The sequence below is a fragment of the Strigops habroptila genome, chromosome Z, assembly GCF_004027225.2.
Source record: "Strigops habroptila isolate Jane chromosome Z, bStrHab1.2.pri, whole genome shotgun sequence".
In the NCBI taxonomy this organism is placed as follows: Eukaryota; Metazoa; Chordata; class Aves; order Psittaciformes; family Psittacidae; genus Strigops; species Strigops habroptila.
The window spans coordinates 2051772-2078191 of NC_044302.2; the positions used below are offsets into that span (position 1 = coordinate 2051772).

Genomic DNA, 26420 nt, shown 5'->3' on the forward strand with positions numbered 1-26420 from the left:
ACCAATGATATTGAACCAGATTTCACTAAAGAACTTACTTGAAGAAAAGGAATATTATTTCTAGAAATGCACAGGAAGAGGGAAAGACTTATTTGGTTTTTCTTTGGAAACAGAGTATCTTTTTCTTATTTAAATATAGTAATAGTAGTAACAACAACACCACAGAAGTACCTGATGAAATAATTCCATGTCTATTTCAGCTTCTGCCTTCCACGAATTCTCATCTAAATGAAAGTTAAAAAGCATAATTTATTGTGCATCCATATAAAGAAATTTATTTTAGTGCCTTTGATTCTGCTTGTCAGTTTGCTCTCTAAACTTTATCACCCAGTGTAAACCCAAGCATCATGCCCTCTTCAGCACCCCAAGCTGTTATTGCTTTCACACTAACCAGAAACGTTCTCTTGGAAAATCACTTTTGTTCCCTTTAGAAAGTTCTTGCCAATCAGAAAAACTTCCTCTTCACCCTTCACTGAACAACTGTGCAGACTTTTCTTTAGGATCTCTGGAACTCCTGCTGGTTGAGCTGCAATTGAAAAAAAACATAGTTTGAAATCAAGAAAATATCAACATCCAAAACAAAAAGCTTTTACTTACAGGATTATAAAAGAAAGAACAAAATAATTCCTCACCTTCTTCCTTTACTGTATCACTCATTAAAAAAGCTTTTCAAACAATAACCATTTCTATTATTTCCTCACTAAAACGTGATGGCCTCAAAAATCATACTCAGGGAATGATCCACTAATAATATTTTCCCTTTTCTCCTGTATTTATTAAATCCTCAAAATGAAACTTTCAGCTTTAGAACTAAAGCTCAAGAAACTTTGGTTTTATAATTTCCTGGCATAGAGAGTGATAAACAAATGCATCAGCCCTTAGACACAGCTGAAGCACATCTTCAAATCTATCCATTTAATATAAAGCTTATTTTGTCCTCCTATGCAAAAGGTGTAAGCAGTAATTCTCCCGGATTATTTTCAGGTTTTTATTTTTCACGAGGTAGCTTTCTGGCTGGTACAAGAACTAACCAAGGGCTTTGAGCAACCTGCTCTAGTGGAAGGCGTCCCTGACCATGGCAGTGGGCTGGAACTGGATAAGCTTTAAGGTCCCTTCCAACCCAAACCATTCCATGATTCTATGACTTTCTAGAATTATATACTTCAGTTAATACAAATCCTTGCAAGAGTCAGTGTCTGTAGTTGGGGATTATAGCAATTTATATCCTATGAACTAGCAAAGAGAATGCAGCTTACAGACCCACATCCCTGGAAACTTCTACCTCTCAGCCAGCAATTCAGATGATGATTTGCAATAACACGTATTACAATGTCTTTGCTGCAAACTATTTCTATGCTTCTTAAAGCATAAACCAAGTAAGACCACATGTGTTAAATGAAAATTAGTACCAAAGACAATTTAAATAGACGTACATTTTAAAATTATTACTTTGTCATATTTCATATTGTATAAAATAATTCCAGTTTCTAGTAAAGGTTTCTCAACAACCTTTTCTATTCACCACAAAATCCGAGTGGCATAAGCTTGTACTTGTGCTTTGCACTTACATGGCCTACTTTTAATGGTTATTAACAATATTCTGTGGGCTTACTACATAGAAGATACACACTCTAACATTCCAAATTATCTGATGACCTTTCAGAGAGGATCTTTCTACAAGTGTCACAGCAGGTTCCTAGGCAACCATTACACAACTACTAAATATGCTAAAGACACATCAACGTCTGAAAAGAGTAACTGGATTTAGGTTTGCTAGCAAGTGAACAAAGCCTGTTTAAAACACAGACCTTAAATAAAGAGCCTGCATCTATTCAACATCTTTCCTACAGTTTCAGGAACAGTAATGCAGCTTTGACAGCAATACTAGTGACAGAACACAACATAAGCAGGCTGTGATGAGTGATAATGTAAACCTCATTATGAGAAAGTACAGCACACATCTGTAATAAGATGTGTGTAGCAAACAAACCAGGTGTAATGTGTCTGAGCATATAATTTATATAAACAAGTAACTTTATAAGCAACAACATTTTATGCCCTATGGATCAGCAAGTATGTACTACCGGCACAGTGTGGATGGCTAAGGCCTACTGGAAATGACTGTAACTTTGGTGTCAGTTAAGAAGCAGAAGCACAGAAGCCTTGGAAAAGCCTCAAGAATTCCCCTCTCAACCTTCACATCACGATTAGTTTTACCCATACTATTCCCCAAACACACGAGTTTAACCAGAGTATTTTGCTTCTTTGTTTTAGGCTTCCAGCGATGGAGATGCTATAAAATTCCTGGGCAATCTCTTGGCAACTTAACACGATTAGGAAGAATTTCTTACCAACTGACCAAACTCCAGCTTGCTAAAAACTAACTCAATTTACTCTTTACTGGTTTTTTTTTTTTTTTTTTAGAACTTTATTTATAGAAGGATAACCTGTATGTCCTTCTTTCCTTCTTTCTTTTCTTACAATGGCCCTTAGCACATGATATATTCCGCTTTTTACTCACTGCTCATATCTCAAAATACAGCTACTTACATTACAGGTATAAATGGCTGCATTCAACAAACGGAAAGAAGACTACAAGAGACCCTCATAAGCCAGTACTAGAATGGCTTTACCAACAAGCTGAGAAGAAACTGCATCAAATACAGCTTTTCTAGCTGAACAGTCTATTTTAAAATCAGGTTCTAAAACATCTCAGACACTCAGCTTCTACCTACAGTAGCAAGTGTCAGATTGTTATGTGCTTAAGAAAACACCAGATGATTTCTATTCCCATTTCTGCTATGATTTAAATAACTTTATCTTTAACCAGTAAATTAATGATACAAACAAAATGTATGCAGACAGAGTTCTTGGAGATTTTACAGAAAATGTTTTTCTCTTAAGATTAGTATCAGATACTACAGTGTTACACTGATTGGAATGGAGAATGGAGCTACGGAAACAACCATAGCTCTAGCAAATGTACTTCTGTATTTGCTAACAACATAAAAGCCTACAGCTGAGAGCTCCACCAGTTACAAAAACACTGGGAAAAGAAAGATTTAGCAAAAAGTGGCAGGAGAGGAAAAGAGAGGGATGGAAACACCAAGTTCTGGATGAGCACACCAAACGTCAAACTACTGCCTAAAGCAGAGAACAGGGCTGAGGAGAGGAGGAGGGCCCTCCCCTGCATCAGCAGTGGCATGTCTTTGGTTATCAGCTTTATGACGGTTTTTGCTGGGTTCCTCCTCCCCCCGAGTCTTGCACAGGGATTCTCTGCAAGAGCAGAAGAGCGGAAGGAGGGACGGGCCACATGCCACATCTGCCAAATTGCCTGCTGCCTGCAGCACTGGAACCGCATGGTGGTCGCTGATGTGGAAGCTCACATGGTTTTAATTATCTCCTCTTTCACTGACAACAAAGCTGCAGTTTCTGATGAGTTGAATAGGAGCCCTGACACAATAGGTACTGACAGGGTTTAGAAAAACAAAAAACCCACCAAAACCAAGAACTTTTTATACAATGGAAAGAGCACAACACAAGGAGCTTGCATAACCATGCTATGCTTCACACATGTGGAGAAAAAGCTCTCCTATCTTCTTGTTCATCAAGAAATATCAGTAACCCCATCAACAGCAGTATTAAACACATTTCCCTATTTTTTCTCTTTCACAGATGAGCAGAATTCCCTGTAATTGGAAGCTGCTACAGACTCTATAGGCACATGCAGCTTCGGATGTACTGCAGTCTCCTCTGGTTTTATTTTCCCTGTTGTTCAATATAACCAAACCAGTCAGTGCAGCCATCTGTGCTCAGTGCTAAACAGAGCATTTTAATAAAGAGCTATAAAAAGTTTCATTCTTGCACTGAACCAGAACAGATTCAGCCTCTGGCCCAGCGAACTACCACAACTGTAGAGAGCCATGCTCACTAAGCCATTAGAAGTCTTTTCAGTCACTGAAAGCTGCCAGAAGAATGTGACAATACAGAAGAGATTAAAACTCGTCTCAAAAAATCATATATAAGTTTAAAAAACCTGACCTTTTAAAAGGCAAAGATTCATTTAATAGAAGATGAGGAAATTTGTAACTACTTTTAAATACAGGTAAGTCATTTAACCACCCCAAATAAAAACCAATCTGGGTGATCGAGCCGTAACAACTCTGAAATAGTCATGGAATAACACTGCAGTGGGCTCTTTTCCCTAGGGCAATCACGCTAAAATTCAGAGTCCACTAATACCAAGTTTTTATTTTGATACTTACTGCACAAAATTGGGGAAGAGGGTGTCTGAAGAGTCAAAGTTGAACCATCTTTGCGAGTGATGTTAACACGAAATACCAGCCTCGCACGTGTGCTTTTCTTCTTCGAGCCAGCAATCCCTATCCTAGCTTCAACATCAGCATTTCTTAGCTTCAGTATTCCAACGCAATCAACCCTATCAACACAAAACAGTGGAAAGTTTAATAGAGTTCAATATGTTCAGCATCTTTAATAGTCTTTTAACTAGTTACATAGGCCGTAAGTCAAAACTCTTACAGTAATTACTATTCTTTTTTTTTTTTTTTTATTTACATGAAATCTCTATACAACCCTTCTCATTACATAGCTCGCTTTTCAATTCAATCCCATGTCACTTGGATGAGGGACTCTTCATCAGGGTCTATACTGATAGGACAAGGGATAATGGGTTTACACTGAAACAAGGGAAGTTCAGGTTAGATCTCAGGCAGAAGTTCTTCCCTGTGAGGGTGCTGAGGCGCTGGCACAGGGTGCCCAGAGAAGCTGTGGCTGCCCCATCCCTGGCAGTGTTCAAGGCCAGGTTGGACACAGGGGCTTGGAGCAACCTGCTCTAGTGGAAGGTGTCCCTGCCCCTGGCAGGGGGTTGGAACTGGATGAGCTTAAGATCCTTTCCAACCCAAACCATTCTATGATGGATTACGGAAGGAAGGAATAATAAAGCAGTATGAATAAAACAGAAAATGCAACGTAACAAGTCACTCTGGTTAGCATTCAATTTATAATCACAGGTCTTCACTCTTCCATTCCTGGGGCTAGATCTGGGTTTGTAGGATTATTACTACAAAATATTCTGCATTCACTTACAGAATAGTAGAAGAAAAGTTACTGTAGTCATATTATTTTTTATGCTCAGTGGAACTTGGAAGTGATAGCTATGTCGTAAGATAACTGTGGCCCTCTGAGAAATGTCTACAGGGCCAGGGTGAGAGAGAGGCAGTGCTAACTTTCAGAAAGACATGCTAGATGCAAAATTATTTCAAGCAAAAGAACCAAAAATACTCCAACCAAACACAGCATGATGTGTTAAGAAGAATACTGTCACTTTACCAGGATCTCGGGCTCTACATTCAAAAAGTACAGGGACCATCTGATATCTAATCTGAGCACAACAAAGTTTTGCGCTGCATGAAGGCCAACAAGCAACAGCTAGGGAGCAGAGAGGAGGGGAGAGCGTGATTCAGAAGGTGGCACTGTCATTACCATCAACAGAGAAGTGCTACAGTGTCACTGAAACACCAAGAAGATTTCTTTTGAGACACCAGGATTTCTTACAAGAGAACAGCCTAAGCAAATCTTTGCTTCCCAGGTAATTCCAAATTCATCTTTCTAGCATCTCTACATTTATATGGTTTTACATTAACACTGGAGGACAATTATAAAACTACTCTCCAAGAGGCAGTTTCCAAATTTATCATGGGAATATATTTTACATTAAAAAAATCAAATTGATGCAGTTTATTAACAAACTGTATTATCCTACTTAAGGAAGTGGACACTGTCAATTGAATAAACATTTCTTCTCTTGAAACAAGACAAGCTGCCAAGTAAAGAGTGGCAGCTTTCAACCACATACCCATGGAAAAGAACACGTTCTACTGAACTCTTTGAAAGAGGATCAATCCCTTTCTGTACATGAAGATACATGTGAAAACTTATTAGGAAATCACTTGTATCTGAAGTTTGCATCTGATTAGCAATTCTTACTTGTTAAAAGACAAGACAACCAGAAGAATCACCAACCAGCTTATAATTCACCTCATGCTTGAATATGCACATTATTGATCAAACACAACATGAAACTAATGTAACAGTTAATTGATAGTTTAAGGAAGACCAGGTTAAGAATTAAGTAAACTAAACAAACTGATAATGTGATTTAAAAGCTTTTCTTATACTCACACCTTCACTAAGTACCTGGTGTGTTCCAAGATGTTCAGACTTTTAACTACTAACCCACCCGATCAAAAAAGGAAAATCAGTTTTTGAAAACAAGCTAATAAATTAATCTATATTTTTTTACAAAAAAAAAAAAGTTACTCACGCAAGTGTCATATTGTTGCTTGGGTCCAGTCCAACCTCAATAACAGTAGTCCCCTCTATATCCACTTCTTTACAGGGAGTAGTGTTTCTCCCAGTAACTCTGCAGGCCTGGTAGAACCCGTGTGGCTTCACTCGACCAGAGTCATTACCCACAAATACCTGCAGCACCACCGGCTCATTGTGACCTTCCAGCTGAAACACAGCAACACAAATCAAGTATTTCAATAAAATTCCTCTTAATTCAAACACAAAACATTTTACGCAGCTGAATTTGAAGTGAATCTGCTCCAGTACTGCCAGAAACAATCCTAGGGGAAGAAGGAACACAATTTTTTCATCTAGTTTATAAACAAAATGCTAATTTTTTTCATCTTTTGCCATTTGTTCTTTCATTAAAAGACAGTCATTTAATAACAGGTAAAATTTTTTTTTACTTTGATGTAAAAGAAGTCTTGAAGTAAACCTGGGCATTGTATTACGAAGTAATTTTATTTTTTTTAGGTAGCACTTAAGAAAAATACTCCAAGTAAACAGAAACACGAGGTCGCTGCCAGATTCCCATGTGAGAGAGAAACTCTTTGCCAGAGCATTCTAAGGGAGATAAAACCAGTATTTGTAATGTTTTCATTAACCCACAATTGTTGCTAGAGAATTTCTGGGTGCCAATGTTATGTTTCACCCTAGGCCTGGAAGCCCAGTCAAAACCTGCAGAAAGCAGCTCAACCATTATTGGTAAGGAGATGCAAATGAGAGCAGAATCCTCCAGAGGATCTTTTAGGGGATTTATCCCTTTCAAACTTAGAAAATTTAGTTCTGAAGTTCTTAGCAAGTTTGGAAAAGGAAAAAATGAGAAAATACTAGTAAAAATAGAACGCTACTCATGTCCAAGCAATGAGGTGGGTGGGTTCTGACCATTACGGATGGGCAAAGCCAGAAAATCTCTGGAGGTGGCCAACTGACAGGCTCCCAGATAGGAAACAAGGGCTAACAGGCAGGGTTCCTAGCACAGAGCTCAGGAGCTAAGAGAGCACAAGTAAAGAGACCATGAAAACAGCCTGTGAGAGGGCTTAATTTCACCAAGTGGTCAAAAAGCAGTGGGGAGTAAAGGGTACTCTGATATTCTACCATTTACATGAAAAGCTGATTGAACAGTATTCGTGTCATGTCACCAAGGCCTCCTTGGCTAGAAAGAGCATCATCACAGCTGAGGAGTGTTGCTTTTCTTCCTGGTGTTCTTGTTAGAAGAAGGTAGGAACAGTGTGCAAGAGCATCTCGCATCGTCTGGGTGGTAACTGCTCCAGCTTTCCGATACCGTTAGCAAGACAACATGAAGGCGCTACCGATGGCAGGGACACCTCCGCTGACACTCTGCATTCAGGATAATCTTTCTTTTGCCAGCCAAGTCACTTAACTAAGGTTCATGTATACAATTTTAATGCTGCATATTGATTGTAGTCTCTCTAGTTCTAAGTCATCAAGTAACACGGCTTTCCTTAGGCCACAGAACCTCCTGCTTCTCCTCACTCTACTCACAAGTGATGCATTTGAATGGTTGCCCACGCTGCCAGAGAAGAGCAAGCACCAGATCTCTTCTGAACTAGCAACATTTTTTGCACTGTTCTTCCCCATCTTTAAAACAAACCCCCTCAAAAAAACCCCACAAACCAAAAGCCCTTTTGTCCTTTACAGATCAGATTTCCTGAAGATCCACTGACTCATTTTGTCTGTCCAGCCCTGGCAGACTTTTATATGCAGCGTATGAACTAGTTTGCTTACTGGTATGGCAAGCTTGAGCTTCCAGGAATTCAGTAATATGAGACTCTTCCAAACAGAATTTTCACTGACGGGTACTAAAGGGTGACTTGGAAAGAAATTAAAAGGAAATTCAGATGAACAAAGGCCCATTAAGAAATTTCACATAAATGAGCACTAAATCACCATAGCAACAGGATGATATGAATGGATTCTTTTCTTATGAAACTTCACTGGATTTCTACATTACTCAGGAGGAACTGAGTGAAGTGTTGGAGATGTTTCTAACACTGACAAACAGGACTTTAAAGATAAGTATACTTCTATACTCTGTCAGCAGTTAGTCAGCACAAATTTTAAGGGCTCTATCATAAACAATACTCCTTTGTGGACCTGGTAAATTAATTTGGATTAAGAACTTATCTGCTGCTTTCTCAAAGTGGCATAACTAATAAAAAATAGAAAAGGAAATGTCTTTCCCTTTCTTATTTGTATAACAGATAAAGTTGCCTACTTGCTCTACCTGTTTGCCACACTCGTCCCAATATGACCAGGATGACATTCACCTCAGTTCCAACAAGCATGCAGTGCCAGCCTGTATTCAGTTCAGTGCCACCCTCACATTTATACTCGTCACCGCAACTTTTGTGATGGTATTTGACATCAGTTCTTCTATTTGTTCCTGTTTAAGTCAAGTAAAGCATTACTCCTGGTAAGCCCCTCTACCATTTGCATTAGGAAGCCCTCAGAAGCACAGCCCTCAAGTTCTTTGATTGCTTCTACCAACCTATGTAACCCTGCAGATGGACAGATGGCTGAAACCTTCCACGGTCACAGAGCTCTGTATGCAGGAGACTCCTGCATCATCTACTGTCTTCTCAATCAGGCAGTCTGTAACAGATACCAAAACATTATCCCTAACTTCCTCCCTCCTCTGGTCTCCAATTTCATGCTGGAGATCTGTGCAGTCGAGGAGCTCCTCATGATACATGACTTCCTCTCTTCTTTCTAAACAGCTGGTACATATCCACGACTGCATTCCAGACACTACCCGAAGTCTCTGCAACTCCAGCCAAATCACAGCTCTGTGACTATGCAAGGGAAAAAACAAGACCTGCAAATTCACACTCTGGGCATCACTAAAGCATCACTTGGGAAGAAGTCACCCAGCACTACGCAGCCTACCTTGACAGTTGGAAAGCCTTGCTGTGTCCGGTCTTTCACACTGCCTCGGCTGCCTTCAGTCAGGTAACGAGCCCTGTGCTGGGTTTCTGGCTGTACCACAATCTTCAGCTCCTTCCCCTCACTCTTAGTCGGATACTGACCACACAACATTGGGGTCTTCTTCCCTCCAGCTCCCTTCTGGTTCTCTGATGCTCTGGGAAGTCAAAGCAGACCATTAAAAAGATGTTATAAGCAGCTCCCCAGTAAAAACAAACTAAATCACAGAAAAGCTAAAAAGATAAAGAGTGTATATTAACAGATAGATGATTTATAGTTGAGAGCAAACTTTGGAATTCTCTTTCTGACAGAGAAGGAAACCTGCAGGATGAAGAGGAATGATGCTTCCCTGCCTCCTCCATCCAGTGCAAATAGGAACTGCTTTTCAGAGAGTAAACATAAAGGAAGGGAAAAGCAATTAGCATTAAACTATGTTAAACACAAGAAGGCTCATAATCTGCTTTTTCACAGTATATGATACAGCCTGGTATTGTATGAATAAGCTGTTTCGCTTCTGTAACAAATATACATATGTACACGCACACACTGAATGGATTTAAGGTTAAATGATACTTCTTTAAATAGGAAAACAGCCTCATGCCTGTCTCCGCCTGAACTTGCATATACATGCAAACTCAAACACTAATTTCTGTCAAAACAGATTGATAAATTGATGTTTAAACCAAATTAGTTATTGTAAAAAGCTGTGATGAAATTGCACCAATTTGAAATCTGCAGCATATGCAAAAAGATGTTTTGTTCCAGGTGCGTACCTTTAAGATGTATCTTGTGTTCAGTTCCATAATTAAAACCTGAATGAAGAAGCCCTCCAAAGTATAACATTGTGTGATCCATTTTGTGTTCACTTTAAAGCACAATGGAAAATAACTCGTGATCTTACACAGAGCAGGTTTGTATAATGAAGTTTAATAACCTCATTTAACACCAGCAAAGGTAAACATGCCATGGCAAACGGTACAGGCAGAAAAAGGGCTTAATGGATTTATGCAAATGTAATATTCTTCTTTACTACCAAAAAGTAGTTTCTAACAGCTAATAATTCTGAAGAAAGCAGTTTAAAATAACAGGTGTGAATTGCTTAAAAAGCAAATCCTGTTTCAGTGTGCAACACACGGAAATCATTTATCCAGGATTTTAATTCTCAAGGAGGGGGGTGAAAGAAATGCTTTTTCTTCAAAATTGTTTACTGAGAGCTTTGCCTGTGCAAGAGTTTTTCATTGACCTGAAGGCTGGGGTAACCCACAGTGCTCTCTTTCCCAATTACCTGACGATTTATACTAACAAACATTATCAGCACCTTTCCTAAAACACTTACTGTGCAATGAATAGCACAAGGCCACATGGTACACAAATACTTCCGAGTCATTCTCCAGGCCTGCACAGCCTTGCCCAGCACTTTTCATAGCCTGGTTTGGGTTGGAAGGGACCTTAAAGCTCATCCAGCTCCAACCCCCTGCCACGGGCAGGGACACCTTCCACTAGAGCAGGTTGCTCCAAGCCCCTGTGTCCAACCTGGCCTTGAACACTGCCAGGGATGGGGCAGCCACAGCTTCTCTGGGAAAAGTCTGTGCCAGCGCCTCAGCACCCTCACAGGGAAGAGCTTCTGCCTCAGAGCTCATCTCAGTCTCCCCTCTGGCAGGTTAAAGCCATTCCCCTTGGCCTGTCCCTACAGGCCCTTGGCCAAAGCCCCTCTCCAGGTTTCCTGGAGCCCCTTTAGGCACCGGGGCTGCTCTAAGGTCTCCCTGGAGCTTTCTCTTCTCCAGGCTGAACCAGCCCAGCTCTCTCAGCCTGTCTTTTCCTACATAAGGGTCTTCTGCTCCAGGGAAGGTCAGACACTTTGCCCTAGTTCCACCACATCTCCTACTAAGCCTTCCAAAACCTTTTAATACCTGTAACAAAGGGTTAAAATGGACACTGCTGAGCAGTTATGAACTCTATGCTTTGTATGAATTTCATTCATGTTTTTCTGTTCGTGAAGGTTAACCACTTCACCACAGACAGCCCAGCAAAGCCTCCTGCTCATCCAGCTGAGCCCAGGATGGATGCCCTGAGCAGCCCTGGCTGCCTTGCACGCTCGTCTTCAACCAAGTAACAGCAAAGAGGCAGGACCTAGATAAAATAACAGCATTAAAAAAACCCTGCACGAGTACTATCTTTCTGCAAAGGAGTCCTGATTACTCTGCCAAAGCCTGGTCAATCAGGCTGTTTAAAAAAAAACACTATGTAAAAACATACTTCCTCTTAGGAAAATAAAAGGGACAAAATTCTCCTCCAGTGTAGCACAGATAAAACCTGCGATACACTAAACAAACTGTAATTAACAGCACTGTGCTCCTCACTTCTGTACATGTTAAGCAAAAACACTAATCACATTCAAGCTTGTCAGATAATCACTCTCTCTATTCTTCCTGTCAGGACATTACTCCAACAGACTACTAATTAAAAGGAATATGTTTATGAACTTGCAGAGAATATCCTCTCTTTCTCTCCCTCTGAATTTTCAATCACACAGCTACAACCTCTTGGCTTCCCCCAGGGAACACAAGAAGCCACACGAGGTACCCCCAGCTGCTGCAGGCACCATCTCATTCTTCCCAAACTGTGCCTGGGCCACGTGCTTCCTGCACCTTGGCCTGGGAAAACACTCCACAGAAAGATGTCACACATGGAGGTTCCCACTCCCTAAATTTACAGGGAGACTGAGATATTATTGACTTTTGAAGGGGGAGTGTTGAGAGCGGCAGCCATCAAAACTAAAGTGACTTTCAACACTGAAAATGCAAAGTTTTAGCAGTGCGACGTTAACACTTTGGCCTCTCCAAGACAAGCCTGTTCTCCTGAGAGTACTTTACTCTTAAAACCCAAATTACCTGAATTGTCCACATACTATTATTTTATACATTTTTATATTTTATACATGCCTTTATGCTGCCCAAGCTTTATTTTGAAAGTCTTCCGTCTACAAACCTAAAGTAATCATTACTTTCAATCACATTAGCTGAACCTGAAAGCAATTGTAAAGCCTTCACTAGAACTTCTCAGTGGTCTTTCTTCTCAAATTCCAAGTATACAATTTATACATCCTTTTAATTTAGTTTATCTGTAATGCTAATATTTGTGCACATACAGATAGTAAAACATTTCATACACACACATTTATTTATTAGCTTAACCATTACTAGACAAGGTCTCCTCAAAGCTAGCTCTTCTTTTCTAAACAAGAAGTGTAAGTAGCAAACCTCATGATTCTACTAGAACAGATTTCCTGAGTTAAGGTTCACCTGGTCCCAAACTGGCATTAGAGCTGTTCCCAGTGAAGACCTGGAAGTGAAAGTGAGGCCAAGCATGTCAAAAATCTGAGCCTCCTTGCCCTAAATCACCATTAATTCATCCACTTCTAAAAAAGGCTTTCAAAAATTCCAACAGTTTCCACAAGAATATACTCTTTTTTCTTCCTAGTTTTTGAAGACCTATTAGAAGTCCCTTCAGGCAAATGCTACTTCCACTTCACAAATTAGCAAGGCTGCTTTCCTTGCTCTTTTCTTAAAGCCGAAAGTAAATGAACTCCTTTGGCTGAACTCCATAGGGCTGGAGAGTTAAAAAAAAACCCAAACAAACAAACCAGTCACTACTGTGACCTAGATTTGTAATGCTAAATCTCCATATTCCAGCTGCAAAATTACATTTTCTAGTGTCTTGGCCATTTTTCGCCCCAGAGCTTTTATTCAAAAGGACAATTTTGTTATATAAGAGTTTTGCTGCAGTTCCACCTAGCCTGCATTAGACATGTTGTGGAAAAAAAACTATGATCTCCCCCTGCGTTTGGAGTACTGCTGACAGCACTGATGAATGTCCACTGGGTAGACCCTAATATTTTAGAGAATGCTACAGTCTTGTGACACTTCAGATTGAGATCATAGAATCACAGACTGGTTTGGGCTGGAAAGGACCTTAAAAGCTCATCCAGTTTCAACCCCCTGCCATGGGCAGGGACACCTTCCACTAGAGCAGGTTGCTCCAAGCCCCTGTGTCCAACCTGGCCTTGAACACTGCCAGGGCTGGAGCCTTCATATTGTTCCAGAGTTTACTAAATCTCTCCTCTCTGCCCAGAGATCACATTTATAGTCACATAGTTCTTGCCTTTCAGTAAGTTTCTTCCCTCTGTAAGGGAGCACCTGACCCCCTCTGCTGAATGGAGATAGTTTCCTCCTTCCAAGCAGCTACTTTACATACACTAATTTGCTTCTTTGGGTCTACCATGTACTAAGGTATTACTTTATTATCAGTTATTTCAGCTGGTGAAAACAAGAGATGCTGGACAACTGCAGCCAAGCTTAGTGTCTGCTGTGAGGAAACACCAGGAGACCCACAGGTCAATGGCAGAGCCAACGCTCCTGGTACTAGGCAGCTCCATGGGCCCCGATGTGGTACCCAGCTGGCAGGGAGCAGCAGCACTCTGGAGAGTTCCTCAGAATCACTTTCTCACAGTGAAATTTTAAGTATGGAACTGCAATGACCCTGGGAATACAGACTCCAGGCTCTTTCCCTTTGGAATATGAGAAGTTCATAATCTTTCCCATCCGTCAGATTTTCATATTCACCATTACTGTGATGAACATTAGAACGTACTGCAAGCACATACATAAAAACAAACAAAATAAACTACCCCAAGAAAAACCAAAATAAAAAAGCCAAATCTATCCACTCAACTATCTTAACAGTTCTAAAGAAGCCACAAGTTAAAAAATAAAAATGTATCAACACACTACTGTAAACCGATGGAGTTTTTCCTCTTTAAGCAACTACTGAAATGCATTTAGTGAACAGTGTGAAGTGGGAGAGATGAGAGACCACCACCCAAGCGTGCCCACATACATCACACGCATGCACACAACCCAGAAGCACAGAGAGAAACAGGATTAGAGATTTATTTCTGAAAAAATCAAAATACAGAAGTGAATTCACAAGAAAAAACAAAATCTGGTTCACCATATCATCTCAACATTTTATAAAAAGGTAAAGCATGTGTTAAGTCCAATGATGAGAAATTCTAACAAGCCATTTGCTTCTTCTCTCATCACTCTCTCTATTTGCTAAATAGAGAGGCAAACAGAAGCAGGTGAAGTGTACAGACTGAAATCCTCACATAAAATCCTGAAAAACCCACTAAGATTTAGGGTGCGTCCAGTCCACTTCTGCCTTTCTTTTTAAATACATCTGCATTGCCATTCTATAAATGGAATTGTGCAATCTTTGAGGAATTTCACTTAAATAACAATACAGATGGGCTCATCGGTGCTGTGTCAATTGTTGCAGGGAAGTTTAGCTTTATCTTCTAAATAAAGACTACCAAGTCTAATGAGACCTTATCACAAGGCTAGGACGCAAAAGGGAACAGCAGAGAAGAGAAGGGATTTATGTGAGAACCTGAGTAGAACACTTGATGGGGCATGGGGAGAGTTTTATTAGTTTGGTTTTACATATGGTGATAGAACCTTATCTTTTTTAAAAAACAAAAACAAAAAAAAAAGCAGATACCAACCCATTTCCTGCTTTTGAGTTGCCTTTGCTGTCCGTGCTGAGCTGAGAAAGGACATAGTGAGGCGCTTTGGCACTGTCGGCATCAAATATATCCATGTTGGACTCTTCACAATCTCGACGTTTGATCCCTGGCCTCTGCTTTGGATTTCGTTTGCGTGATTTACGTGGCACCTCAGTGTTATCATTGTAGGAACTGGTACTCATGTTACTGAAGTTGGAGGGTGAATCCTCCATCCACATACTGCAGCTCTGTTCTGACTCCAATCCACACCCCTCATCCTGGCAGGACATCCGACTGTTGTCCAGCAAGTCCTCAGGTGGTGGCGAGATGTACAGGACTGTGTGTCTCTTCGGCGTTGACTGCTGCTGCTGGACTGCGTTACTGGTTAACTGCTTTTCACTTACCCCTCTGGTACTTACCCCCACGGCTGAGGAGCAGCTCTCCACTTGCATAGCCTTGCTGTCGGTGACTGAGGTAGAGTAAATGGTAGGACTGGAAGAGGTGGTAAAGGAGCTGCAAGCACCGCCCATGGAGGAAGAGGAAGGAGCTGAAGAAGCATCTGCGGTGTATAATTCAGAAGTAAATACAAGATACATGGTTCTGTGTGTGCTGGCTATAGCAGTCCCATTGACACAAAGTGATTTATGAACCGATTTCTTTCCCCCAGCAAATATTTGGAATTTGGTAAGTTTTAGAACGTAAATGCTTAAAGCAATAGAGCCTAACCAATACAGTACTTTGGAAATGTCCAAATGAGACTTAGTATGATCGACTGGAATCAACTTTTTTAAAGCTTAATGTTAATTCATAAAAATGGCTGCAAGCAAACACAGCTTTCATTGCCTCAGCTGGACTAATTATTTGTGTAGAAGCCATTTCATCTAAAATAATGGAAGCCCCAACGCAAAATGCTTATAATCCACATTCAATGCCAATTAAACCATTTATTGTTGGAAATTTTTTATTTTTGAAAGAGACGGGACTGTGCTTAGCCACAAAATATTAAAATAAGTTTCTAACCTATGAAGCAGAGAACTACAGGTCATTTTTAATGCAGACACTCCCTGCTTCAGAGGCAAATCCTGGAATAAAAATATGAGAAAATAAATGAGAAAAAGAGCTGCTGATTATTCCATCATAAATGAGAAATAAAATATAAAATCAACTGAGTTGGTAGGCAAAATGGAACTGGTATCAGTCACTATGACACAGCTGTTTGTTTTAAATGTTCAAAACAGGGGTCAAGTATCTGTATTGGTGACATGCTGATACAAGACAATGTGAAATTTCTGTAATTTGACTCTTTCGGTCACTGAGAGATTTCTCTCAGACTTTATCAGCTGAGTCCCTTATGCAGACAGACACAGCTTGGGACAGACCTCCAAAAAGTTCATATGAAATAGGGTGTTTTAAAGAATATGATTGTGGCTCCTCCAGAGGTCACACAGATCAATCTGGTTTAGAAACACAAAAGAACAGCTAAATGATTAAAATAACCCCCTGAATATTTCTGGACACCGACAGAATCATTTCCACTGAAGAATTTCATTGGACAGATCAGCTGACAGCCTAGGCTGAAATATTTGAGAGGAAGCAGTATGGACAAACATTAAGTCTTTATTCCTCAGTGAACTACAGCTGATTTAAAGAAATAAATAACTGAATTTTATAGTCAGATTTAAGCTTCCTGCGAGGGAGGTGCTATTTTTTGTATTTCTGCCCTGCTGACCACATCTTGCACAATAAACCAGAACCATAACAATAATCTAATTTTGGAAACAAATTGTATATAATATATCTACACACTTATCCAATATGCTTGTTCAGGTAGTTACTGGTGTCATAGAGGTAATACCTATTATTAAGAGGAACACGATGGTTTCCTTCTTGTTGAGGACTTTTTTAAATTCAAAATATTATATCAATCACTCAAGACTAAAAGATTTAGAGATAGCTGAACTATCTTATCCAGTTTAAGCAATTTAAAAGTAACAAAGTATGTTCAGCCATGATATATATATTTAGCTAACAGCAAAACGCAGCAAACCTTCCTATAAATCAGTCTACTTGTGATTACCAGGGGGATCAATGACTGATGATAAAGATTTTTTAAACCAGTGCCATTTCTTACAACTTTTCCGTGCTAAACGAATTTAAAAGTAAACCTATGCTACTTCAGATGGTCAAATTCAGTGGTCATTACAGGTTATCCATAAACTATTCTGCTTTTATCTTCATAGGAAGTCCCTTCCCCAAACCTCCCAGTGAAGCAGGAGCAGATGAATGATACCAGTTCCATTTTCCAGTTTGTTCTTTGGCAAATATAGTGGCTGAAATTGGGAGAATTCAGTCACTTTGAACTGCATTCCAATTTAAAGGCAAATTTATCCTTTCTATATCATGCATTAATGCAATGCTGTTTTTCAAAAACACTTACAGGATTGGCAAGAACTATTAAATCTAGATATTAATTTCAGTGACAATATTTAGGAGCTGATTTGCAGCCACTTTGAGTCAAGAAAGACCTTTGCTATTTGGGATGTTTACTTTGTTTTGTTAAATAGAATTAGTTTTCATTCATCATTTATATACTCAAACAGAAAGAAACCATGCTGCAGAAATATGCAGGATGCATACAGCATATATGCTGCATGCAAGTGTTGGCAAATGGTAACACATGGCACATGGCAGTAATGCTGCAGAACTGGATTACTGAACAGCAGTATTTTCCCCATTTTAAATTAATTCTTCTTTTAATAGATGAAACCGAGCATCATGCACAGTACAACAAGAGTGTATACACCTCTCGTGTTTGCCTGTGCATGGCAAAGACTCGGACGAATCAATAATTATATACATCGACCCAGGCAGCAGGGCTCTCTTCCTCCAAGATTATCAAAAAGTTTTCTTTTTGCAGCAAATATTGAGAATGTTTTAGAAAGGTCTTTTAAAAGATGTGGAAGAAAAACTTAAAAGGGACATGGTCTGCATTGGAACAGGTATGTCAAACACTGACCATACCCTGCTGATCAAATGGCTCAATGCATATCCTGCCCAGAAATGCAACAATTGTACTTTTCCCTCACTTTCCTAGGAAAAAACAAACAAATCACTGTTTCCTCCATTTCTTCTCCTCCAGTTTTTTTGCCTAGAAGTTAAAAAGCATGTACGTGTATGAGTATGTGTGTATGTTTTTCCTTTGTACCTTTAAAAAGGAAAGAAATGCTGTTATAAATTGGTTATACTCGCCTCCATTTATCAGAGACACCACTGTGTAACAGTAGGATGAGATTATTGAAACAATATCAAGCTGAACAGTACTGGCAAGAAAAGCTCTCTTTAGTCTTATATATACTCAGATGAATGCCATTACCATGCATAAACATGTAAGTGTTTTAAGGCATGTACAGGCCAGTGCCTTCTCTATTATAGTAATTTAAAATATATAAGAAAGGAATATAGCCAATGAAATAAACTAGCTATATTAAACTTGTGTATTTGATTGTTCTAAATGTATTTTGGGGGATAAATTAGTAACTGCCTTGGCAACATTTTAAGTTGCAAATACTGAGAAACATAGTAAAGTATGTTTTCTCATGGAGACTGCAGGCCTTTAGCCAACACATCTTCCTTTGAACGAAGAAGTAAGTAAGCAGGGTCAAAAAGAATTAATGAAGTTACTGTAAATAAACCACTGGATGTTTCATGGCTCCCGTTTTATCAGTTTATTCTAAAGCCAGTGACAACACACTGCCACACATATATCTGATACCCAGAAGAGATCTCTTGGTTGAATATGCTGCACGGGGTGGGGGGGGAGGGGGAGTTTATTCTGAAGTTTTCAGTAATTCAAGCTTGACTGGTATTGCTTTAAAAGGGGAGAGCATTTTGCACTTCCTGGTTTCGAGGAATGAAGTTTTCCCCAACATGCAGATACCACCCAAATACAGAGAGTGGCCGTTCAGTGCGGGGTGTATACAGTCACTGGTCTGTCAAGTTAGAATGGAAACATACACACGCCTTCCCCAGTTTCAGCATTTCTTTTATTTGAGGTTACTTTCTTTAGACACATATTAACTGGAATTGTTACAGGTGGCTCTTTCAATTGCAGTTTAACAGTGCTTGCAATGACAAATATATAGTTTAAGTGAGTACGTACATTTTGAATTATAGGACTGAATATATCTTAACACAGCCTCAAAATAAAAATTGCTTTTCAACACTGAATAGAAGCAAAGTGCATGTTATGGCAAGTATGCAGCCACAGTATTAGAAATGAAACGTGCACCAGCATCACAACGTGAGGTTTGGGTTTTTTCCCTTTTTTTTTTTTTAAATTTAAAAACAGAGAGAGAAAAGAAAGCCACTTCCACATTAGACCAAGTTTATCACTGTTGAAACTAAACCTCCTGAATCTATTCATTGCCATCACTGTAACTTGTAAGGCAGTTGAAATAAGTAATTCAGAATTTGTTGCCTGTCCTACAAGCCTTTTTTCTCTAGGAGAGGCAAAACGGCATCAAACAGTTCAGCATAAGGAAGTCCTGGTTCTGTTTTGGACTTCATAATTTACACATCAATAATAAGCAATTCTGTAATGTGTAAATCAAAGAGAGGAAATAACCAAGAACTAACAAACTAAGCACTTAGTGCTGGAGTTCAGAATGAAAATAAAGATAACCAATTACTCTGCACAACTCCGAGGAAGACTACAGTTCAAAGAAATTCCAGTTGTTCATGTTACCAGTCATTGTACATTTGCCTCCCAGGAAATCAAAAGAGGTGCCTATTGCTCTCAAACATCTACCTCATTTTCAGGCAGTGAACAGAATTACATTCACAACCAAGAGATTGAGTAATTGAGGTTCCTTCTGAAAACAAAAAGCAGCCAAAAAGCAGGCAGTGGAAGAAGGGGTGCAACATGCATGTGGCACAAATGCATGCTGCTAAAAGTCACAGGCTAATACAATATCAGAGACTAAGGGAACACAGAGCAAAGAGCATCCCCATGAGCAAATCAGTGCAGTCTTTTTCTTTTCAGTAACATAAAGCATTGTACAAAGAAAACTTATTACCTCCTGAGTTAGCAATTAAGGCAATGACACATATTTCTATATCTTATTAACTTGTGAAGTCAAACAAGGCATTCAGCCTCTAAAAAAAAAGTCTGAAAGGCAGGAGAATGCAAAAAATCACTACCTGGCATTGAGGGAATCTTGTATTTAGATAACACTTACATGGAGCCAATCCTGAAATCCTTGTTTGTTCTTTCCAAAGAGATCCTTAAATACAACAAGGATTACCAAGTCCTCCAAAAGAAACAAATAGCATCCTGATGACTTTTGTTTCTTAATTGCAGCTGGAGTGCAAAGCAAGTCATTTCCCAGACTGGAAAGCTTAAGATTGTGAACATAAATAAGTGGAGATATTTTTGGGTTTATGAGCTTTTCAGTCACCTATGCATGAACAGCCAGGACTAGCAAAAGGCCATTAAAGAACTCACTCTTCCTCAGAGCCTAGCCTGCATCCCACGTCACCCCTAGGCTGTATTGAGAAAACAATTAAGTGTCAAAAATGGAAAGTCACCACACAGGGTGAGGTTTAGGTGGTATATAAGCTTAATATATTAAGTATACCCATTTATTACATTTGCTAATTTATCTAACATGTCATGTTCTTGAATAAGACTTTTGTATGTTAATTGGTTTATCTGAACATCAAGGAACAATTTCAGAACAAAACCAGAGGGTACTATGTGCAAAATTTCCACCATCAGCCCTTGTGTTGCCAAAGGTTTGAAAGGTAAACACCAGAACTTACAAAGTGGCTGCAAATCTGCTTTCAACACCTCACATGCCAAACTTGGGTTTCTGCTTTTCTTCTTCTCATATTACTGATGTAATGTCAAAAACTTTTCCAAAAAGTTAAGTTTCAAATCAGTATCAATCCACTATTTAGAAATAAACAAATAAATAAGATTTTAAAAAAAAAAAAAAAGGGAAAAAAAAAAAGAAAAAAGAAAGAAAGAAAAGAGACTTATGAAGAAGTCTGAAAACAAGACCGACCTATACCCTGGGTGAGATTGGATGGGTTAAGTGTCTCTGGCACTATTTGTCTTCACTATTGACAGACACTGTCACACAACCCACCACTCGATGCCTGTCTCTGAATGGCGAAGCTAGAATGCAAGTTAAGTGTATTAATAGAGAAAAAAACTAGCATCCCAGCAAATAAAATAAAGCAATCCAATTCACCAGTTATTAAAAACACTCAGATTCAAGATAGGTAGGTTAATTTAATTTACATTAAGCCCAACAGTGTAAATTCCCCTTACATTAACATGCTGAACCAAGCAGTGTATTATACTTTGGGTAAATACATCAATCAATCTGGTTTTGTTATAAATTACATCCATTATTAAATTAACACTCCAGTTTAGGTATTTAAGTAGAGCTTTTGTTAGTGGCTCATACACACCAATTCCATGTATCTTAGATCCTTCCCCACTCAGAGCAATAACCAGCTGCGTTCAAGCAAGTCAGAACTCTAGGACCCTCAGCTGCTCTCTTGAAGCTCTCTACCTGTCATCTCCTCAGCTCCTGCCACCCTAAAAGAGGGGCTGTATGATCATTTCAAGATTGATGGATCTGACAACACCTCAACTGAAGAAACAGACTCTTTTGTTCTTAGATACATGGTTAGGTTTTTCCTAAAAAATTAAGGACTCCTCTTGGCCTTCACAAAGTCTCTGATGCAAGGAGATGCCCCAGTAACAGTACAATAAGGCTGTTCCCTTTTTGCCCTTCACTGGCTTTGGTTTTCTTTATTCACTAAGGAACAGGGAATTCTCTTGCAGAGTAATTCTCAAGCCTTTTGATGTAAGAATAGGAGCCACTTAATGCAAGAATTTACTATTAAAAAAAAAAACTCTCTCAGAAGGACAAAACAACTTGTGCTTGAGCAGTTCTGGAAAGCTGGGTTTACTGACCATATGAGATTCAGGAAGACTAGAAATAAGCTTGATTTAGGAAAAAAGAGATGATCTAGAGTACATCTATATAACCTTTTAGAGGTCATTATAAGGAAGTTCTGCTCCATGCAGAGGAGAATGTATGCACTCAAAGCACATAAAAATCATTAAAGTTGTTCACATCTATGTTAGCACTAGCGACACAAAGCAGCCAGGCACTGTACCAACATAGACCACCAGGAAGATGCATTTTTAAAGAACATTAGGATCTGGTTTAAATCAATTCTGTAAGAAAGAAGCATTTGACACATGACTGAAGCAAGTAAGCTGCAGATAGAAATCCCTGGAAGACATCCTCCTAGGAAATTACAGGAAGGCATTTCCAACTGGGAGGGCGGTGGGAAGAGGAAGGGAAAAGCCTACAAAGAAATGGAAGTTTTTACAGACCAACTACAAAGAATAATGTTTTTTTCTGATAATTTGTTTACAATATGTACCTATAACCCCAGGATAATAGAATTAGTAGCAGCACTGACATCCCCTTTGAAATCTCTTGTAATTATTTCTGTATCAACAGGAAAAACTGACTAATGACACCAGGAAGGATGATAAATTGACAAAATATTTTAAATAGAAATTAAGAAGCTCTACTAGCTATTCAGAAAAAAAAAAACAAAACAAAACCCAATCCAAAACCAAACCAAAAAAAATCTCAAAACAAAACAAACCACCCCACATCTCCATTCTGAGGCTTTATTGGAATCTTTGGCTTGAGAATGATGAAAAAGCCTTATCTTGGCAGTGGAAAACATGACCCATACCCCTTAGCACCCAGCCTCTACCCCACAGAGGATGCAAGTATTTTTATCCATTTCTCTACAGTAACAATGGAGAAGCAAAGCCTTATTTTCATAATTAAAATGACAAAAAATGCTTATGGCAAGTACTTCAATAGCAACTCTGATCACAAAAGCCAATTACACCTGCTTGGGACAAGTAGTTGTCCCTTTAATTAAAAAGGAGCACAAAACTGACATAACCACAAAAAGGTAAAGCTTCATTGTTTACCAAATGTTTTTCCAGGACATAATCATAGATGTTTGAGAGCCAGGAAAAAAATCAATACATCACAGGTTATTTGTATCCAAATATGAAAAATGCAAAGAGAGATCAGTAAATACATTCCAGTAGCATAAAATCTGTTCCCCTTTTGCTACAGCTCTGGAGAATTCAATTTGAGATAAGAACTGGGAACTCTTAGAATGGAAGCAAAGCAGGAAATACTGTCCTGGGGAGCAGTGCAAAAAATATGAAAAAATACATGTATTTGCCTCTGTGGCAAATGGAGAGCAGCTTAAAACATCAACAGCAAGCTGAAGCAGCTCATCCTGAGATCTGCTACAGGAAGAACGAATGGATGGTAAGCAGAGAAGTAAGCTTCTGCAACAGTTTTCTTCAATGGGTTTTCAGAAGGTTTGACCATTCCTGTTACTGGAGATAAAAGGTGAAAATGCAAGACTTGTTTAAATTACATGGGCAAAAATATTCCTGAATCATCACCAAAGGACAAAAATAAGGTGTTGACCTACCAACTAGATAGACACCCTTGAGAAAGGGCTTAAATCAGCAGTGTGAATTTTGAGCATTTGAAGCACTTGTTCCATGTGTCTTGATCAACAAGAAAAAACTGTTCAACCATTAAGAACCAATAGGAAAGAATCAAGCATCCTCCCTTGCAACTGGAGCTTAAAAATATTGTGTGGAAGGCATTATTAAAGCTTCAGGCACATTTGTTTCATGTAAGAAATCTCCAAGCACAGCTTACAATGACATTTCTCAGCATGACACCCTCATGCATTTCAAGGCTCTAGAAGATGATTCATATTTAATGTGTTTATGGTACTGCACCAGGCAAAATCCTCCTTTTCCTGTCCCTTGAACAAAGACACTTGTGATTTCAATAGCAAGCACAGAGAACAGTTTCTAGCAGTAAAACCAGATCCTTTACCTCCCTTCTGCTTTCCTAACAATAACAGAATTAGAAGCTTGAGAGAGCAGCTCAGTTTGTGAACATCGCAGCTCAAAATCCTAGAGTTCTTTTAAATGACACTTGCCTGTTTGATATTCACAGAGTGGGTAATACCTTTTGTCTGAATTAATGAATATGAGATACACATTTATTAACAAATTAATTAAAATCCAATCAGCAACATTCCATTTTAATACTCTTAAAACTGTTCTGTAAATCACAAAACAAATTTCCAAATGGAAGAACTAGAAGTCTGCCCCTGCAAGGTCATCGCTGCTAAAAACAGCCCATCCTGCTCCTCCAAAAAAACAGAGAAGTTAACTGCAGCAATATCTATTTCTCAGCTATAATGTGATTTGTGTGGAACAAAACCTCACAGCAAAGTGACTGACAGAAAAGACTCAAGTAAGTTGAACTTCAGCCAGATACTACCTTACTCTGTGTTTTGGGAAAGAGAGCAAACTGTGTTAACTATTACAGTAGTAAAAAAGTCTCACCACTTTGGCTCATTCCCTGTAACATAATCCTCTCATTATCGAGAGTAATCATATCGGCAATTGACTTCTACCTACAGTGTTGCTAGCAGCATTTCAAATCAGCCCTTCTTTTGAAAAACAAGAGTAAATGAGATCACCTGCAATGCTATGGAGACTGAACTATCATTTCCCAAATAAAGTGATGGTTTAGAACAAGAGCTGACGCACAAAAAAGAAGAAAATAAAAGAAAAAGAGAGACTTACACAAAACAAAGATTTCCGATACAGGAACACTAAGTTGCCAAAGTCATCTTTCCTCCTTACCCTCTCATCTCTACAGTGTCAGATCCTCACAAATGTGCCTATAGCCCGCTATTTAGGACTTGATATAGGCAAATTAATAGTCAATCTTGGTCTATTAAAATAGAAATGTGAAGTCTGTTTTCCTGTACGAGCATAGAGACATGCACAAAGCCCAGGCTGATTTTCCTCTTATTTTCCTGTTAAGAAATCACAGCCCAGCCCAGCCAGACTTCTCATTATTACACAAGGCAGGGTGCCAGGGCGTGAAAATGGGGTAGCAACTATTCAAAGACAGTGTAGCAATCCTGAAACAAGTAAAGAAAATAGGAAAATGCAATACACCCTTTTATCTAGAAATATGGTACAGCTACAGCAGGAATGGAGCCAAAACATTTGCATCCAATTTCTTGAGAAAACTGAGAGATTTTGGTGCAGAACACACAGCTAACCTCAATGAAAAGCAAACGCGCTCCTGGGATTCTGGAAGTCAACTGAGAACACCGGAGCAGGCTCCTTCTCCAAGGCAGCCATGTGCTGCAGGTACCAGCATCAGTTCAGAAGTGCTGAGCTCAAGATGACTTACAGGAGGAATCCCAGTTGCCCACTACACAGCAGGAATTTGTGGGAGGGGGGACTATGACTATAAAACAATCCACTGAGGTCCACTTCTCCTTGTACCCCAACCTACGACTTTTGTACATGCTGATGTTCCTCCTTTATTCCTAACAGTTTGTCTCCAGCTTCAAAGAGAAAGCCTGGCCTCAGGCTTACCAGAAGAAGGACCTGTCCACCCTTGGTTTATATTATATCTTACACATCATCTATCTCTATATATCTTATCTTCCAAAACCAGAGGGAGGAGCAGGAACTGTTCTTTCCAGCTTTCTGCTCTGTCCCTATAGTTCTGGAGCACAGTCTATGGACCTGTTTTGGTAAACACTCGCCTAAGATGTATGTGTTTTCTTTCAAGGATGTGGTCGAGAAGTAGCGAAAAAAAACAAAACAAAACAAAACAAGTATGTAGTCATCTTGGCAGTCCTGGGATAATGGTTGGACTTGATGATCTTAAAAGGTCTTTTCCAACCTTCTATGAGTCTATGAAAAAGCACACACAAAGACCCCCCTAACGTCTTACACTGAAACTATCTACCTGATAGCATTCACTGGCTGAACCTTCCCCAACACCTATGGGGTTCAGCACCCACTCCCTGATAACAGCCCCAGCTGCTTTGGGCTGGGGCTTGCCTCTCCTTACACGTGTCCGCAGCACAACTCACTACTGAGTGACTCTGGTCAACAGTTATCCTCTTACAGATGACCAGGATTCAACTGGTTTTGTCCTCACGGTAGCGGACAGTGACATAAGCAATGAAAACAAAACTAGTCTTGGCTCTGTTTGGGGGGTTTTGTCTGGCTGGTTAGTTTTCTTTCAACACAACTTTTAACAGCTGTAGTTGCTTGTACTTAATACTTCTCATTTATATAGCACCCAGGAACTTAATTGTTTCATCACACCTATGGAAGGTCTCCAAACAATTCAAACAGTGAACAATTCAAACTGCACAAGCTGACAGCCACTGAGAGAAGCTACCTCCACCTTTTCTGGCTCCTCTTTTCCACATCACTCCTCATCCTGTGCCATCAAAAGCAGTTGTGCTGACCCACAGTGGACCCACCAGCGACAACTCTAACCTGGAGCAGGTCCTTGATCCAAGCACATGCATGAAAAGCTCTTCTTTGGGCGGTGGTATCACCTTAAAGTCT

General features: G+C 39.4%; 1 protein-coding gene across 4 annotated transcripts in view; it reads right to left on the reverse strand.

The window, feature by feature from the left end:
- Positions 1–26420, reverse strand: part of LOC115619539 (nuclear factor of activated T-cells 5-like) — a 70133-nt gene that overhangs the window by 16389 nt on the left and 27324 nt on the right. For 2 of the 4 annotated variants that reach the window (XM_030511976.1, XM_030511975.1), the window contains exons 3-8: positions 14879–15437; positions 9280–9472; positions 6344–6534; positions 4266–4438; positions 392–526; positions 172–224 (exon numbers count right to left, since the gene is read on the reverse strand). In XM_030511976.1, coding sequence (XP_030367836.1) covers positions 172–224; positions 392–526; positions 4266–4438; positions 6344–6534; positions 9280–9472; positions 14879–15437 — 1304 coding nt within the window. Of the gene's footprint in view, positions 1–171; positions 225–391; positions 527–4265; positions 4439–6343; positions 6535–9279; positions 9473–11855; positions 15438–15898; positions 15961–26420 lie in introns of all 4 variants that reach the window. The other 2 variants (XM_030511977.1, XM_030511979.1) reach the window with 2 other exon arrangements.